The sequence below is a fragment of the Salminus brasiliensis genome, chromosome 5, assembly GCF_030463535.1.
Source record: "Salminus brasiliensis chromosome 5, fSalBra1.hap2, whole genome shotgun sequence".
NCBI lineage: Eukaryota > Metazoa > Chordata > Actinopteri > Characiformes > Bryconidae > Salminus > Salminus brasiliensis.
Genome location: NC_132882.1, coordinates 13,557,678 through 13,576,857, shown reverse-complemented (window position 1 = coordinate 13,576,857; position 19,180 = coordinate 13,557,678). Strand labels below are relative to the sequence as shown.

The 19,180-nt window shown below is 40.2% G+C and overlaps 2 protein-coding genes across 2 annotated transcripts; one reads left to right on the top strand and one right to left on the bottom strand.

The window, feature by feature from the left end:
- Positions 1 to 515: 515 nt before the first annotated feature.
- On the bottom strand, positions 516 to 2,468 carry chtopb (chromatin target of PRMT1b). Its single transcript, XM_072678740.1, has 5 exons — positions 2,404 to 2,468; positions 2,159 to 2,303; positions 1,553 to 1,697; positions 1,128 to 1,262; positions 516 to 712 (listed from the first exon to the last, which is right to left on the bottom strand). Exons 1-5 carry the CDS (start codon positions 2,463 to 2,465, stop codon positions 516 to 518), a joined length of 684 nt encoding a protein of 227 aa, XP_072534841.1. The 5' UTR covers positions 2,466 to 2,468.
- A 2,246-nt stretch (positions 2,469 to 4,714) lies between these two features.
- Positions 4,715 to 17,394, top strand: smad10b (SMAD family member 10b). Its single transcript, XM_072679462.1, has 12 exons — positions 4,715 to 4,846; positions 5,630 to 5,875; positions 8,903 to 9,077; positions 9,819 to 9,842; positions 10,145 to 10,339; positions 11,918 to 12,145; positions 12,368 to 12,472; positions 13,253 to 13,306; positions 13,525 to 13,708; positions 14,029 to 14,197; positions 15,034 to 15,172; positions 15,560 to 17,394. The coding sequence occupies exons 2-12, from the start codon at positions 5,639 to 5,641 to the stop codon at positions 15,769 to 15,771; spliced, it is 1,722 nt and encodes a 573-aa protein (XP_072535563.1). The 5' UTR covers positions 4,715 to 4,846; positions 5,630 to 5,638; the 3' UTR covers positions 15,772 to 17,394.
- Positions 17,395 to 19,180: the final 1,786 nt, after the last annotated feature.

Here is a 19,180-nt window from a genome sequence, read left to right as displayed (position 1 = left end):
TTGAGTAGGAAAAAGCACAAAACTGTGCAAAAATCCAGCCCTCTACCAGCCCTCCATCCCTGCAATTCCAGCGCCAAGTGACTCACAACATTTTAGAGTTTTACCTATTCCCTATCTCCACACACTTAGATCAGGTGTGAGTCAAGAAATAATTGAATCGAACTGAAAGTACTGTGGGTTGACTGCACTACTTTCAATACAGCTTCAAGACACAGCTTACTACTCCAAACTTTACATGGCTATGCACATATTACAAGAACAGGGGATCTGTAAAATACAATCTACAGCCCTAGTGTAGTGTTGCTCTATGTGGCGGAAAAACACCTCTCCATGACAGGGTCAGGGTTTTCATTATTTAAAAAAAAAAAAAAAAAAAGAAAAAACCTTTGAGATTCAGATTTGGTCACAAATAATATGTCCAGTATCTCAGTCAAACAGCATAGCAGCTTAAGCATGCTGGAGATATTTTTCCCCAAGGTAGAAGTGTGAAGCCTTCAACCCATAGCCAGAACAAATTACAGCAGGTCCTCTGAGTCAACTTCAGCCATGTATGCATCTAGCTGTGCATCCAGATGGCTCTTGGTCATAGACATGTAGTCATCCAGTTGATCGTCCAGCTCTTCTCGAGTAGGGACAGGTCGACTCTCTGTCCTGTATCTTCCTCCACCCCTGCTGCGACTTACAAACACCCCGCGGCCTCGAGAGGCCAGACCTTTACACTCACACACAGAAAGAAGCCATGTTAATAAAAACACACATGGATTACAAAATAGGAGCCAGATAAAGTGTACACCAGGCTTCCTGGCACAGGCAGCCAGCACCTGTACAATGATACCAACTATATACAAGCTAGACACCATTACTCTCTGCAAGCCCAACATACGTTCCTGCTTCTTCATGCAATTACCTAATCAACCAATTATTTGACGTCAAAACAACACATAAAATCAAACATATTTGGGCATGTACTTTTCACATCAACCATCAGAATGACAACTTTAGCTAGAACTCATTTTTGAGTAATGCAAAAATGCATGATTCAATCATAATACAGTGATACAACATCAATTGAGTAATCTGGTTTGAAGGTTTTGCCTTGAAATTTATGTGGATAAGGAGTCTCTAACCATTGCCTCTCAGAGGTCCTTTTACTCCTCTGTTCTGCATCACCCCTGGTCCACTTATGTGAGCTCCATGGTGCTGACGACTCAGACTCTGATGGGTCACTAAACCAGAGACTACACCTCGCAGCCCTCTCATACCTGCAGATTAAAAGTTTTCATAATAAGGACATACACCAATGATTAGTCAAATATTTTTAAGTAATCATTTAAGACTGCACAGCAATATATTTACAAGTAACAAGTGTTAGCAGTATTGCATCACTAAATAAAGCAGTTCATTATAGCACAATTGGCTACACCAACAACAGACCAACACATCCACACATTGTATTTCTATTAATCTTCCTCAAATATAAGAATGTATGAATGGAAGACATTCCATCAAGAGTGTGATCTACAGAAAACATGCAAATCTGAGAGCCACTCACATCTCACTGATAATGTTCCCCTAAACGACGCTCCTCTACCTCTCGGCCTGCCCCAGTGCCTGGCAACCCCATGCAGTCCTCCTCTCATCAGGGGCCTACTCAGCCTTGCCTTAATGTTCCCTCTTCCCAAACGATACTTCAGACTCTGTACAGTGGAGAAAACATGGTGGTAAGTCCTGGAGTCAAATTACGCTCCATCATTTAACACTACAATTATGATTAAACATTCATCCTGCATTTAGCATTGATATTTGTGCATTTAATAGGTCATACTTAATGGTGTTGGTCCTCTTATAAAATGCAGAAGTATTAAAGTAGCACATATTATACTACAGGAATAGTTATTGGGCATCAAATGAATCAAATCACACAATGTGCAATAACTGGGATAAGCTGGCAACCAACAATTGTATTTAGCCCATAACATTATTTATTTTGATATCCCAAACAAAAGACCCAAGGATGAACATGCCCCCCTTTTGTGTGTAAAAATATAAAAATAATGAAATACTTCATTTTGATCAGGAACAGACCCTGCCTAGAGCAAAAATCATTCCTGATTGGTTGAATTTCAAATGCATTTTTTGATGGACAAGTGAGATGCACCGGTAGGTTATGCAGGGCAGCCAGCACTGAAGGCCAGTTGGCCATGCGCTGAGCCAGCCGCTGGTTCTTCAGTGAAGCTGCTTGCAGCTGCTGCATATTGGCTGTGATGTCTGTCAGCTCTGGCTTCTTTACTATGCAGGTGAAGCTATGAATCAGAACAAGAGAGATAGAGAAAGATAAGGTGGAGCAGCAGTTCATTGTCACAAAGCAATCTGCTGTCATGTCGAGATTTTGTGTTTCTCTACCGGTCATGAAGAGTCATCGAAGACGTGCTTTTCAGGTAGATCTCAGAGGATGGGGAAGTCATCTTTAACACCTGATACTGTAATTGACAGAAGCAACTGGAACATACACAGGATGAATTACAAAATCAGTGAAAGAGTTCTTAAACAGTTTACAATAAAAACAGCGACAAAAATCAACCAATAAGAAGTGTGCAGTTGATTGGCAGAGATCTCTTATATGAAGATACCACATTTAACAGCAGCTTTGCTCAGCCAACCTGGACTTTGACCATAATCCAATCCAAATAAGTACTCACACTATGACTATACAGTATTGACATCTGCACATTTTAGGGGGTCATGCAATTGCATGCACGTATCAAAAAATCACTTATAAGCCATATGAAGTATCATTAGGCACCACATCAACCAAAGCACACAACATGAAAGTATTCATACAAGCTGGGAACCAAGGCTTGTAGCTAGCTAGTTATTTAGCCCTGCATAGTTGTGCTTTCATACAGAATTTATTTAACGTTATATTGGGCAAAACAATAGCTTAAAAACAACAGCATAATTAAGAAATGTTAAACTGCTACAGCAAAAAGCAGTGTTTAACGAACAGGCCAACAAACACTGCTCACAAGTTAGCTAGATAGCTAGAGTTGATCTAAACTGACATCATTAGCTGGCTAGTTATTTTACATCCACACTAATGCTGATATTTTCTATTTTATTTCAGTAAATTAACTGCAGCCAGCCAGAGCCTAATATTACAAAACCAAACAACCCCTTAAACTAGTGCTAGCTAGATAACTAGGTGACTCCTAGCTACTGTACCCTATCACACAGTGCAAACATGTTCAATTAGCTTGCTAAAACGCTCACAAACATCATCTAAGTTGTCAAACGAGTGGTATACTTGACTTACTAAACGTTCAACACGTGGGGAAGATGTCAGGGAATACTTTTCTTTCGTTTTTTTCTGTTTCCTAAACAGAGTAAGTGCTCACTATCGGCTTCAACACCTTACATATAGCTAGCTAGCTGGTTAGCTAGCCGGTTAGCTAGTTAGCTATAGCTAAACCAGCGTCGGCGCCAAACTCTTCACTCACACCAGCAACTAAATGAAACTTTAACGAACCACAAGCACAGACTTAGCAGTCTTCTCTTTCTCAGAGTCACTCTAAGCAAATACTAGATGGTCAACTAAACCGAAGACTGCAGTTTCACGCTAACTCGCCGCCGCCACCTCGCGTCCTTTCCCTCTCTCCGAGGAGTGATCGTTGAAGACAGTTAACGGCAGGTCGGGTCCTGAAATCTGATTGGCTGAGCCACGCTCGAAACCGTTGCGTGAAATGCCCACGTGACCGCAGGTATTTGTTTTTAAAAACGTGCCCAGCGCAGGTAGCTCGCGCTGTTCCTGAAAAGGCCCAAGGCCGCGTATGTTGATCGGAATATAACCCTACTGTCACCATGATCGACATTTTTTTGTCGCCTTTGCCTCGTAGGTTACACCTTGCACAAGGCGAAAGCTCTCCTTACAAAAAAAACAACAGGTTTACAGTTTTTATTAGCGCTACCGTAGCTAGCAGCTAGTGCTAGCTGTAGCTAGCTAGCTACACCATCTGGACAGAAGTATCGGGACACCAGCTCATTCAATGTTTTTCCCGAAATCAAGGATATTAAAAAGGAGTTTATCCTGCTTTTGTTGGAGAAACCGTCTCTAATGTCCATGAAAAGCTCTCTACTAGCAATCTAGCTAGATAGATAGCTATATTTTATAGCTAGCTAGCAATGCTGTGAAGATGTGGTTGCATTCAGCGGCAAAGAGCGTAAGCGCCCAGTACTCGTTGATGTGATCCATAGAGGACCCCACCTCCCAATTTAGCGACAGCGATCTTGTAGCTAGAGTCCATGCCTTCACTGGGCACGGTTGTTTTGGCTGCACCAGGGGAGGGCATACAGAATATTAGGCAGGTGGTTTTAATGTTATGGTTGATTAGACCTGGTTCCATCGTATTTTATGTTATTTATGTTGATTCACTGCCTCCAAAATCCACTCAGGTAGTGGGTGAGATACCAAACAACTGAGCGATCATGCTTTCAGTCCTAATGACAGATCAACCTCCCTGACTCCAGACCAGCAGGCGTTTAGTCGCGTCATCGTTGGCTGCGAGTTTGTGTCTGTCTGGAGGAGCGGACGATGGTGATTGGCTGGAGCCTCAGAAACCCCTCCCCTTGCATCTCTCTCTCTCTCTCTCTCTCTCTCTCTCTCTCTCTCTCTCTCTCTCTCTCTCCGTGTGTGTGTGTGTGTGTGTTACGGAACGTCTGGGAGCAGCAGGATGTGCGAATGAGAGAGTGAGACAGATAAACAGACAGAGACAGACAGACAGGCAGACACAAGTTCAACTCAGTCCGGAGGAGAAGAAGTCAGCGTTTACACATGTGACAGAGGAAACCTGTAAGTGCACTTTTTACCTTCACTTCATTTTGTTCTCTAACTGTTCATGTAGGACGATCATGAGGGACCGTCTGATTAAGTTAAGTTTCTACGTAAAATGAATGACTCTGAACAGAAGCAGCCTACTTACTGTATGTGTGTATATGTGATCATGGACATGGCTGAAGTAGTTGACCTTTTGTCTGGTAATTAGACTGCATGAATATATGTAAAGACCCAGTGTGTTAATCTATGATCCTATAAACCTAGTGTTAATTTTTTAAGTAGTAAGACTGAGTTTCTCAGACTGTGTCTCAGTTTCTTGTGGTTTTATATTTCTGTTAAGAGCCAAGCAAACTTCACTCGTTGAATTAGAGGCTACTACATTTTGTCTTCATCATCTCCTGATAATATAAGCCCTGCTATAGTTATAGAGTGACAGATATAATAGGCTATGATATCCAGTTATCTTTTTATCGGATGTGGCTCTGCTTTGCATATTCTGCAGCTCCCTCCTTTCTATTTAAATAAATAGATAGATGGATGAATGGTAAATTATTGGACTACGGAAAAATATCAAACCATTGCAGAAGATGAGACAAGATTTCAAAAGTATGCATGTATACGTTATACTTATATTATTAATGTCTTTTTCTAGCTGAGCAGTAATATCAGCATATCAACCATAGTGTAATCATAGAGGCACTAACGTAACTGCAAACTACTATTAGTCAATGAAGTGCCTGCCTTGTACATTTTAGAACCATTGATTTGTTCCTCACCTGCCCCTCTTCCTTCTTATAGGGACCAAGGATGTCTGTCAGCTCCCCTAGTAGCAGTGATGCTTGTTTAAGCATCGTTCACAGCCTGATGTGCCACCGGCAGGGAGGGGAGAACGAGGGCTTTGCCAAGCGTGCTATTGAGAGCCTGGTGAAGAAGCTGAAAGAGAAGAAAGATGAGTTGGACTCTCTCATAACAGCCATCACTACCAATGGAGTCCACCCCAGCAAGTGTGTGACCATCCAGAGGACGCTGGATGGCCGGCTGCAGGTCTGAGCTCTAATAACGATGAAGTGAAACTTTATGGATCAACTAATGGCTCATAAAAGGGGTTAATATATATTGTTGCTGTCGTATGAAAACCCTGTAGTCTTTTTTTAATTTTGCAGCATTTTAAAATTCCTGTTGGCATGGACATAGTGTGAACAGTCTGTGACTGTTGGATCAATAGAACATAGTGAAAGCTCCTCATTTTCTAAGTTAAGAACATTTCCCCTTTTTTATAAACTGACCATTTCAAAGTTACATGGTTTTGTTACCACAGCGACAATGTGTTTTCACAAGAACTTGCTGCACATTGTTAAACACTGTTTATAGTTTGCACACAACCCTCCGCAACACCACTATGCAGTCCACACAATAGCACATCCCTCTTTGATCCAGTCCAATGCTGGCAGTCGAACATTGTGAAACCACTGAAGTCCAGTGTTGTAATTCACTGCTGTGTGACAGATTTGCCACTCTGCCTCTCTTCCTCCATACAGAGGAATTGTGACATTGTCACTGATCATGGTGTAACTCTTTAGGGGACAGCTACACCTGTTGTGCACAAGCTTAGACTATTTGTATATAGAGCACTTTGCAAAGGTTTATCTCAGTCTTTGCACAGATAATGCAGTAAATATGGCTATAAAAGTGATAATTATTATTAAAAACAAGTTAATATGTAACTATATAAGAACAACACCAGTTTGGTTGCTGACTTCTTTGTGAACTCCAGACACTATGGATTTGTTCAGCTCCACCAGCAGCTCACCTTATTTACTTAAATGAAGGGCTTAAACGTGGTATTGGATAGTATCTGTAAATACTACGTTTCCACAATTTACTATACAGTGCACCACTTTGGGGTTTCGCCATTTTGTAGTGGTGTCTGAAAGCATAATGCAGAGTTTTCAGTGCACTGCAACAATCCCACAGGGCAGTACAACGAACAGTTTACAAATGATGTACACTAGCCGCAATGATTCATTGCGTTGTTTGGTTTGAAGATTTGTGTACAGCTTCTATATTTCTTACAGCTTCTAAGATTTAAGATCTCAAATAAGGAGGTGTCTGAAATCATTCACTACCTTGTTGTATTCTGTTCCCTATAATAGTGCTGTATATAGTAATCTGAATTTTGGCATGTAGGAGATGCAGTGGTGGACACAGCAGAGTTTTTTGAGCAATGCCATAGAATAAGCACTTTAGGTTCTATTAAGAACCATGTGTAATAGAGATATGTGTGTGTGTAATAGGGTGTGAAGAACCTTTAAATTAGTAAAAAAAAAAAAAAACAACAACTTTACATCAAGTGAAGGTTCTTAAGACCTTTAAAAGGTTCTTCACACTCACACTTTAACAAACATGGTTCTTTGTGGAACCAAACGTGGAACCTTTGAAGCACTTTTATTGTGGATAACTGGCCTACGTTTGACCTTTAGTAGCACTGGCCCAACCAGCAACTAAACTTAGTGGCTTATAGTTTTAGTGTTTTGAGTTTTTGGCAAGTTGTGATCTTGATGTGAATGTGTCAGTTCTGTACTCTTTGGCTGATAAGTATAGAAAGAAGAAGGCAATGCAGAAGAGAGACCGAAAGTTCCTCTCCCCTCCCCCCAGTTGCAGACAGTGCGAGGGAATGAGAGAGAGAGAGAGAGAGAGAGAGCTAGAGAGAGGGAGAAGGAGAGCTAGAGAGAGGGAGAAGGAGGGGTGAGGGTGAGAGAGGGTTGTTTTGTCTGAGACACAGGAAAGGGGCAGGGTTAAGTTAAAGCCTGTCTGTCTCTGAGTCTGTGTGTGTGCGTGCGTATGTGTGTGTGTGTCTGTCTGAGAGTGTCAGTATTTGAAGTATGCATACACAATCTACACATGCTTTAAGTGTGTGTTAACTGTATTTCTGCACTTTCAGACTTAGTGTTTCAGTGTTTGCTCGAGATGTGTTTGTCTCAGTTCTAAACTCTCATTTCCAATGGTGTGTGGCTGTACGCCACAAAATGAACCACTTTGCTGTGGAGGTCTGCTGATTATGAAATGTTTTGGTTGTGTGTGTGTGTGTGTGTGTGTATGCCTGAGATTGGAAGTGTCTGTCCAGCCTTTTGTCTGTGTGTTAGAGGAACATAATGGGGAATTGGAGTAAATGCCTGACTGAATGTCTTTATTGAGATACCATTGGGTAGTTAATGTACATTAAATAGTATCATAAAAGTGCCACAAGTAGCACAATTTCAGAACAGTCAGGAGCAGTCAACAGCAATTGACAACAGTCCAATGGTTCTTTGGGTTGTGATGGTTCTATATATATATAACCCTTGCCTTTCCTAAATAAGCTTTGAAGAACCATCATTTTAAGGGTATTGTAGTATTTAGTATTTAGCCTACTGATTGGAACAGACCTTAGTGTTAGATGCAGAGTATAGCTTACTTTCACAGATTGTGGCAGATACTGGTAAAAATCTTCTACACTTTATTTCTGGTTAGGAGAGACATTGGTTAAAGCATTCCAAGCCTTTATCAACTTTTCTCTTATGTTTAAGAAGCACACACTCCTCCCACACTCCTCTCTCGTTCTCAGCTTGTCCTTGACACTCCAGTATTCTGTCTCTTTCTTGGTGTGATGTTATGCTGTTGGAATGGTTGAATCAGTCTGAATCATACGTACAGTGTTTGGGCTGGGAGCTGGGTGAGCTCAGTAGAAGCTTCAAAGCTTCACCACTTCAACACGTAGGCCTCAGGCTCTGTTAGTTTACAGTCTTCTACATTTTCTTTCTTTCTCATCTATCTTTTTATCTTTGAAAGAGTCCACCATGTTTAGAATGTGATGGGGAAAGTACTATAACAGCACATTCCTCGCCTTGCTCATCTTTATTGCTCCCAGCATTGCCTCAAAGCTGTCTCTTCACTCTTTCTATATTCTCTTCATCCTTCTTTTTGTGAGTGTGACCTTCTTGTCAGTCTTGCTCCTGTCCCTCTGCTCCTCATGCCCCTTCATCATCACCCAGAGAGACTGATGGTGCCCTGTCGGTTCTTCTCCTTCTCCAGGTGGCGGGACGGAAAGGTTTTCCTCATGTCATATACGCTCGGCTGTGGCGCTGGCCAGACCTCCACAAAAACGAGCTCAAACATGTCAAGTTCTGCCAGTACGCCTTCGATCTTAAGTACGACAACGTGTGTGTCAACCCCTACCACTACGAACGGGTGGTGTCTCCTGGCATTGGTATGTGTGCGGCCCTCATTAAAGAAATGGAGGCAGGAAAAAGTGTTAGACTAAAAGTAGTATAGCAGACTGGAAACTCTTAACAAGGCTCACATGGAATTTGTGGAATCTTGGCTACTATTAAATAAATGATGTTGTTATTTGTTTAAAACAGGTTTTATACAAATGTGAGCTGACTCTCGGCTGACTAAAGGTTTACAGAATACCACAGCCTTGCCACAGAAGATAGTTCTTAGATTAGAACACAATTTCAGAGGGTTCTCAAAACCACAATATAGTCTACAGAGAATTTTAATTGTTCTGAGATCTTTTTATATGCATCGATCACCTTCTTTCTGAGAGCTCTTCAGGCCATCAGAGAGCTGGATCTGGCCATAATGACCTCCAAAATCCTCTCTTACCATGTTCTGATCATCTGCAGATGATGTGCCGCACCTAATTCTAATTTGAAGCTTTTTTAAGTAGTAGTAAATGTGGTGTTGTCCTAACTTTTACCTCAAGAAAATGTAAATTTATATTAATTTCATTTCACAAATACTTTTATAGACATTCTTTCTGTTACTTTAAATAAAGTTCAGATGTCCATATGTTAAAAAAAGACAAAGGTGCCCCAAAGGTTTTCCAGGGGTGTCCTCATTTATCTCAATGACTGTATATGCGGCATGCCTTATTATTAGTATTGCTTAAATACCTTCAACATCTCAGTTTTGGTGTTTCTGTCTCTGCTCTTTCTCCATGCAGTTGGACTGAGTTTGCAGACCACAGGTGAGAGAGTCAATGTCTGGTGATCACTTGTGTTGTCCCTGTCAGTTTTCTGTTTTATGAAAACATCTCTAGAGCGTGTCGGGGGTAGGCTTAGTAGAACTTGTTGTAGCAGAATGCATGTGTATTTATAGATATAGAGCAAGTACATTTTTGTTTTAAATAAAACCCAGCTGAAAAGCCAAAAGTATACTGAGATCAGTGCATTAACAGCTTGAAATAAAATCTGCTTGACCCTAGTTCAAGCTGAACTAAAGATTGACATGCTGGTTTTGTACTATCTGCGCTCTCCCTGCCCTCATCAGGCAGGCCGATAAAGGAAGAGTATATCCATGACTGTATCCAGATGGAGGGTCCTTCCAGAATGCCCTCCCAGCAGGACCACCATGCAACAGACCACTACAGCCAACAGCTGCCCCCACTCCAGCTTGCCCCTGAAGCCCATCATCACCCCCCTCCATCAGTAACCCTCTACCCCAGTCTGCCCCTCTCCCCACCTGGTGAGTCTCATTAATAACACTCACTGCCTTTAAACCAAGACAACACTGGATCGTTAAATCTATGAAAATTAGTTTAAAAAAATGTATTACAAAAACTGTTTCTCACAAAATTAAAAATTCCAATGTTTTAAATATTACATTTTATTTTGTTAAATGCACAGTGTTTCAGCCCACAAACAAGGTTTTCACCAGATGTACAAATCCCAAAAAACAAAGCATTTAGTATTAAACAAATTTTAAAAGCTAGGTGTCAAATATGTGGACATACATTCTCAAAAGTATTGTAAGGCTTATTAGATGGCTTATTTCTATTTTTCTCACTCTAACATTTAAACACTGTGATTAAATATGCATTCACTATTGGTGCAGAAATAAGTACCTTGTTGTAATTAAGTGCACTGATTCATTGATTTGTCGATCATGTTTTACATTGTTGAATCCTTTAAGTGTAAAAGAAGCATTTTAAGTCGTTTCAGTTTCAATTAACTCATTCACATTTCACTAAACATCCAAACCACAGCCTTATCTCAAATACACAAATCCAATAAGATGAACATGGAAAAAAAACAGATCTGCTCAAGGTATCAGATTTCAAGATTAGACAGTCTGGTGCCTAGACTAGATTAGCGTTTACAGCCCACTCCACTGATCTCACTGTCTAGCTTAGTTTGACATCAGGTTATTACAGCCATGAGTACTGGAATAAGGTATTACAGTGATTCCATACAGCTGTGGTCAAAAGAGAAAAAGTAAAAAAAAATAAAAAATAGAAAAAGTACTTTGGGGGAAGGGTTCTGGAATCAACACAGAGTAAAATATACACATACACACTTAGATTACTAATTTAGTGGTGCTGAAAGTTCCAAAGTCTTTTAACATGCCAAACTAGGGCCTCTTTACTTCCTGTTAGTGATCTGACTAATCAGCTTGGTAAGTTGCGCCGGATCTGCCAAATGCCAGAAATGTGAATGTAAATACAGTGATCATGATTGACTACAGCTGGTAGCTTCTCTGTGTCCACATAAAAAGGGTTTGGTTGACAACACTCATTGGATTGATAAACACACAGTATAATGGGAAAGTCTAGGAAGCTTGGATATCCAATCACAATTCTGTTAGGAGCTTGTTGGTGGCCAAGGGACATTTAACCAAATGTTAGGTGTGCTGCATGTGTGGTGTTCACCCTGTAAGTATAGTTCAGACCCTGTGTTGATTTCAGAAAATAAAACTTATTTGTAACCAAATTTTTTTTTGTCTCTTAAAGATGTATGTTGTCACTCAATCTGCCCCAGAAAACAGTCCAATAATAATAATAATTCTTTCAATTATTGTATTTATTTATTTTGTTGTTATTGTTATTATTATTTAAGGGCTAGTAGTATTGTTTTAATTTTACTATTATTATTATTATTATTATTATTATTACAAAATGTGGTGTGTGTATATATATATATATAAGTAATTGCTTAACATTTAGATCTATATTTATCAAACAAAATAAACATTTAATTTAATAACCCCTCTTTGTTCAACTGCTTATTCTAATACTAGTCTCTCTCTCTCTCTCTGTGTGTGCAGCGAGCAGTTCCAGGATGTCCCTGCAGGGGAGCCGTAGTGAAGGTCTACTGCAGATAGCTTCTCCTCCCAGCAGGGCTTTGGCCTCCAGCTCTCCCCCAACAACCCCCACTGCCACGCACCCACCAACACACACAAGCACACACACGCAGGCTACCACCCAGCAACCCGCCGTCAGCCAGAGTGACTACAGCACCCCCAAACATACTCAGACACAGACCTCCTACCACAGTGAGTAATGCTGACAGGGTGTAGCGTTTGAACAGTCTCTGAGAGTTTGATTATATGCCAGGTCATAAACCTCACAGTGAGATCTCACCACAAGATACAGTTTAAATGTGGTGCTTTTAATGTACTTCATGTGTTATACATACTAATGGCTAACTGTAAATAAATCACACATGTTCTAGAGAAGACCTGTTTGACATTCTAACATGTCCTTTTAAACCTCAGCTACGACTTGGACAGGCACGAGCACTGCCTCCTACACACCTGTGGGAACCCAACAGAATGGACGGAATCAACAGCAGGCTCCTCCCCACCACACTGGTCATTTCTGTATGTCAGTTGATTGTTTAATCTGTTCCCTCTAGAATCAGTACTATTGAAGAAATGAATACCTTGTTGTGATTAAGCGTACTGATTAGATATATATACATTTGATTTTAAGAATAGAACTTTCTGGAACAGGCATGTGCTAGAGGGATATAAAGCCGCCCAGCATTGAGCTGTGGAGCAGTGCAACTGTGTTCTCTGGAATGATGGTGCTCCATCCAATACTTTTGGGATGAGTTCAGGAGTTGGGGAAGAGGTGGCATGTCGTTACAGAAATACAGAATTCACTCACACCAACATTTAAAGGAGAGGGAAGAGCTGCTGCACTTGTGCACACTGCCATCATCATCCTGACCTCACATACATTGCACTAAACACAAGTAGAAGGTCAGAAGAGACAATTAGTCCAACAAAAGCAGAAAAACGTTTTTATACCCTTGAAAAAAAAACAATGAATAATTGTGTGTCCCAATAATTTTGTCAATATAGTGTAAATATGAAACACTATGTCATTATGTAGTTAGTTAAACATGTACAGTGTTTCCAGTACAGTGTGCAGTATGTTGTCTTAATGAATGCAAGGATTAATTAAAACCAGTGTGTGCAGTACATGGACAACAGTGGTTTATTTGTCTGTTTTGCATTTTACTGTTCTAGAAATGTGTCAGAATGAACGTGGTAACTGACTGTATGCCACTGATGCAGCAGATACAGTATATTAAATGTAAGATCTTTTCCTTTAATCAAACATCATCTAATCTGCTGTATAATATCTCTCACTAGGGTCTCAACATCACACTCCAGCCTCATACCCACAGCCAGTCTCCAACCATCCAGGTACGTTCCACTGTACATACCAGAGGTTCCGCCACTAAAGCAAATAAAATGGAAAAGGATCCAAACATATTTACTTTCTAACCAAACCACATACAGATCTGCTTAATATTTGACTGCATATTTTGTCCCTGACTTGCTTAAAACCCACACTTGACCAACAGCCGCCACTGGAAAAACACACAGATAGGCAAGTTTGTTTTTTTCACTTGTTTTTCTAGGTCCTGAGTTCTGGTGCTCAATCTCGTACTTTGAGATGGACATCCAGGTTGGGGAGATGTTTAAGGTGCTGGCTAACTGTCCCATGGTAACTGTGGACGGGTACGTGGATCCATCTGGAGGAGATCGCTTCTGTTTGGGGCAGCTCAGCAATGTGCATCGCACAGACGCTAGCGAGAGAGCACGGTGAGAGTGTGTGTTGACTGCTTCACTGTGTCAGCAAATAATGTGTCTGCGTCTAGTGGTTTTGCTGCTGTTAGGGTGGTGGCGTAGCTCACGCTATTGATGATGCTTTAGCTTCCAGAGCTATTGATGATCCTTTAGCTTCCAGATACTCAAATTGGTGAAATCTGGTAAAACATCAGAGTTGGGCCAGGGATTGGGTTAAGATCAGGTTTAAGATTTTAGATTTGAAGTTGAGATGAAGGTTAGGTTTATAGTAAGTGTTGGAATATATGTAATTTTGTGTTACCCTTAATGACTGACCTCTTCTGGCTTTCTTACAGGCTTCACATCGGTAAGGGCGTGCAGCTGGAGTGTCGCGGTGAGGGTGACGTGTGGATGCGCTGTCTGAGTGACCATGCTGTGTTCGTGCAGAGCTACTATCTGGACAGGGAGGCAGGGAGAGCACCAGGAGATGCTGTGCACAAGATCTATCCAGGTGCTTACATAAAGGTGAGATACCATCATCAGACCTGGATTCTACCAAAACTGTGTAATTACCTGATCTATTCCAGAACTGCAGGTACATTTTCAAGTATAAACAGAATTTTATGGCTTATTGTTAACTCTGTTTTTGTTAAACTGGAACAAAGTTGACATTTTCCACCATTTTGTGCCTTGAATCCATACGCTAACCTCAAACTAGATTCCACATGGCATGTCTAAAAACAGAGTTTCACAAGAGTCATTCCATATAGCAAAAACAGATTTGACAGATAATTAAAATACTATTGGTGTATCCTCAATATTTGGTACAAAATAATGAGACTTCCACATGTTTCCTGCCAAAGGAAGTGACATAACTGGGTGCAGGGATACATGTATTTTATTAGAACTATAACGGAACAGATTTTAAGGCAGTTTACGGCACTTGATCATAATAATTCATAAAAATATAGTTTTTTAATAAATAAAATTATATAGAAATTAAATATTCTGTGCACTGTATAACTGTATACTGTATAACAAATGAAATTCTTTATTTTAATTTAAGTTGGGGTTATGAATGACAAGGCATTTAGTTAATATTTGTGTACATAATTTAAATAAAATGACACTGGAAATAATATTGTAAATAATGTAATATTTAATGTAGTTAGTATAATGAAAGAATAACAAAAGATTTATCTGGTAGACGGTAAGTGTACCCCGACTCTAGAACTAACCATCTATCATTGGTGTTTTTATGTCAAAAGCTCTTTGACTTGCGTTACAATGTTACATATTTAACAGCCTTCTCTCTGTCATATCCTCCTAACCTCTCCCTCTCTCCCACTCTCTCTCTCTAGGTGTTTGACCTCCGTCAGTGCCATAGGCAGATGCAGCAGCAGGCAGCGACTGCGCAAGCGGCTGCAGCTGCGCAGGCTGCAGCTGTGGCAGGGAACATTCCAGGGCCAGGCAGCGTGGGGGGCATTGCCCCTGCTGTCGGTGAATAACTTTTTAACCATTTCTATCTATGTTTGCTGAATTTAGTTATTTTTAAAACCTATATGTTTAATATGGCTCCACTCATAGCCATTTTCTTTTAACCCAAACAACTTACACCATTGCACTTGTTTAAGATTACCATTTTTAATGATAATAATAATAATTCATTCTTATTATACTTTAAAATGCCTGGCAATTTTAGAATTGCGTTCTATTTTTGTGGTATTTAATTTTTTTCCTGATTTCAGTATTTCTTTTACTTTAAGTTGCATGTTTATGCATGCAAGGTTTTTGTGTGATGGCGGTGTTATATAAATAACCATTTTTGTTATTTGCTCTCATAGTGGTAATTAACTCTCATTCATTTGACTCTGTGTTTCTCCTAAGGTTTCTCTGCGGCTGCAGGTATAGGTGTGGATGACCTGCGGCGTCTTTGTATACTGCGTCTGAGTTTCGTGAAGGGCTGGGGGCCGGACTACCCACGCCAGAGCATCAAACAGACACCTTGCTGGGTGGAGGTGCATCTCCATCGGGCCCTGCAGCTGCTAGATGAGGTGCTGCATACCATGCCCTTCGCCGACCCGGGCTCTGCCAACTGACCTGAGGACGGAGCTTATAAAGAAAGACAGCGGTATTGCAGCAGGTCTTATGCACCACCGCAGAACCTAAACCAGTGAGAGACAGACAGACAGACAGACGGAAAGAGAGATGGAAAGGCAGAAGGAGACAGAGAGATGGTGATACGCTACATAGCTTCTCTCACATACACAGCACGCCTGCATGAGCAGACAGTGACTCATGGAAGCAAGCTAGAAACACACGAGCTTTCCACTGCCATGGCCAGCAGACTGAGCAGACCTCCACGCTGCGCTGACCTGTGTTTAGTCCGCTCACGGAGCTGTTGACTGCATTACCATGGAAATGCAGACCAGAGAAAGATAGATGTTCTCTAAGCCCAGGTGAGGCCTTGGAGGTGAAGTGTTCAGCAGTGTTGTCTTGTGAGAGACTACTGAAACCTGTAGGCTGTCCTAACTGGAACTGATGACTGATGTATTATTGGCCCAGAAGATGCTTCTAAATGCTGAGTCATGTAAAAACAGTGACAGAAACAGAAATGGCAAACACACAGCTTAATATGGGGGTTGATAAGGAACAGACAATCTTCATCTTTATCTGTTTCATGTTTGGGGGGCACAGGGTTCCTCCTAAAGTGCCTTTTCGTAACAATCAGACAGTATTTTGTTGTAGAAATAGTACGTTTTTGTAAAACCAAAGCACATCATAAATGACAATCATAAAGGTGACTGAATATTTGACAGTTTATTTTACCAAAGACGTTCATCATTTTCTTACTTTTAAGCCATACATTTTATAATAGGCAAGAACAAGAAAGCAAAGCAGAGCTTTGAGATTTACCTCATGTTCAATACAAAATCTTACTCCTGATGCGTCAGTGTGTTCACTCTCATGCTAATGGGATTTTAAAGTATTTCTGAATACAGAATGCATAATGCAGCTCTTTCTCTGTGTCTCTATGTTCTCTATTTCTCCTCTACTCTTATTGCATCCTTGAGTGCACTCAACATGTCTTCATATGCATCTATTCAAGTTGATTGTATATTTATTCAGAGAACCAAACTGTTCTCCAGCATGACCTCATCTAAAAGCCCAATTTGCTTCAGACTATTATTTTTTCCTTTTTCTCCTAATTTTGTTCTGCCAATTACCTCACCTATTCTTAACTTCCCCTAACACTACGAGGGTAAGGACTTTACACATGTCTCTTCTGATGTGCGAAGTCAACCACTGCTTATTTTCGGGTCCCCAGCTCCGTCACACCAGCTAACAGACGCCTGTGCAAACCAGCATTGCTTCCAGAGTACTGAGGGGAGAGAGCACAGTGAATTGTGCTCTTTCTGACTCCAGCCACTGAGGGCAAAGTAGCACTGTTTTGGATTCATACTTATGGCACCCAGACCACAGTGGCAGCTACGAAAATTATCCACTTTTCTATAGCGGCTTGATGTGGAGCAAATACTTTTTCAAGGGTATTCAGGTGTGTCTGTCAGACACAAACTGTGTAATCCGATCCCTAGGGCTGAACAGAATAATATTTTACTGTTATAATGACAGATCACCTTGCAGTATACTTTTTTTTAATACGTAAAGAACACTTTAAAAAGAAAACATAAATATTCCTGGTTAATTGAATTCAGTGCAGCGCAGTGTATGAAAAGTTAAATAAAAATAATTTTTTGTCTTAGTTTTGAGTATTTCTTTTTTCAATGTGACATTACTGGTGTGTTGTGTTCGTTACAGTTTATCAAACTCCTGAAGAATGAAGTATCCTAATATCTTGCATCACAAAAATGCCTTCAGGTATTATTATGTTACATTTATGCCATACCACCACATCTGCTTCAATTACAGATTAACATAATGTTAAAACTGCACTTGTAGTAATTATTTACCCCTTAAAGGAATAATTCAGCAAAAAATCAAATTAACATAATTCATTATTTACTCCAGATGCAGCCAATCAGCCAAGACATGTTTCATCTCTTGTGTGCACTTCTTTACTTTGGAATGGGACATGCTAGCCTAAGATTGCTCACAAACACTGCACCCAGACTGTCTTCTTTTCATTTAAACTTATAATAATTTAGTAAAAGAAGAACCTGGGTATACCTCATTAAAATATTTAATCTGGAACTACATGTAGGGAATAATACCACATACCAATCAGGTCAAAGTGGTTCTGCTTCCTCCATTGTTAAGCTATGCAGAAAGCTTAATTTTTGTTTTTATAGACTTATTTATTATTATAGTCATATTGCGTTCTAAACCACATAGTCCTCTGGACATGTATTTATAGAAATGTGATTTTTTTTGTTAGTAATGTTAGCCTAGCATCATCCATTCTTAACAAAAGCAAACATCAGATACCAGAAATGTATTGACTGATCGATTGTGTTCATTTGATTTTTCTTTTAATAAATTAGACTAGTGACCACTCTTGGTATTACTATCTACCACCTTCTCTGTGCTATAACCAGAATTGGTGTAATGGGTAAGGTGACACATTTTGGTGGTGTATGAACACATAATATCTTGTGTATGAACAGTTGCACTATGCAGACTAATGCTGGCAATATTTATACTGCTAAAATGATCTTAAATCTTCTCAATGTAGCTAATATTTCTCATTATAAGGACGTTATTAGAATAGCATCTAATAATGGAAAGAACAATACTATAATCTTATATTTTTCATATTGTAATTTTACATAAAGTATTTTTATGTAGTGTAGTGTATTCTATTAATGGTTTGCTAATATAATGAGTCAGTTTCACTGACTTCAATTTAATAGTATTTGAGGCATAGATTCCACGAGACCTAGCCAGTATTAACTGTGTCACCAATTTGGGCTACAGTAGCCCTTCTGTTGAATCAGGCCAGATGGTCTAGCCGCACATCAGTGAGTCTTTGGCACCCATGACCCTGTCGCTGGTTCATTCATTGTCCCTAATTGGATCATTTTTGTTAGGTTTTGATTACTGCATACTGGGAAGACCCTGCAAGAAGTTTTAGAGATGCTCTAACCCAGTCATCTAGCCACCACAACGAGGCACTTGTCAAAGTGGCTTGCCAATTCTTCTGACTTCCAACAAGGGGTGTAACAGTGTGTGTATTTGAACCGAACCGTCCTGGTATGGTACAGGGACCACAGTTTGGTGCACGCAGTCGCACAGAGAATACACAGTACGCATTATTAGAAAATATTACTACTGTGATCCATTAGACCCCTACCTTCCACACATCAACTTCAAGAACGGACTTGTTCACTCGCTGCTTAATATATCCCAGCCTGATGACAACCGCCATTATGACGAGATGATCAAAAGGTCACTTAACCTCACCTCATAGTTTTAATGTTATGACTGATCTGTGTATTTTAAATTGAATACATCCAAATTTGTTTGTTTGTTTTTTTAGACATGTATTTT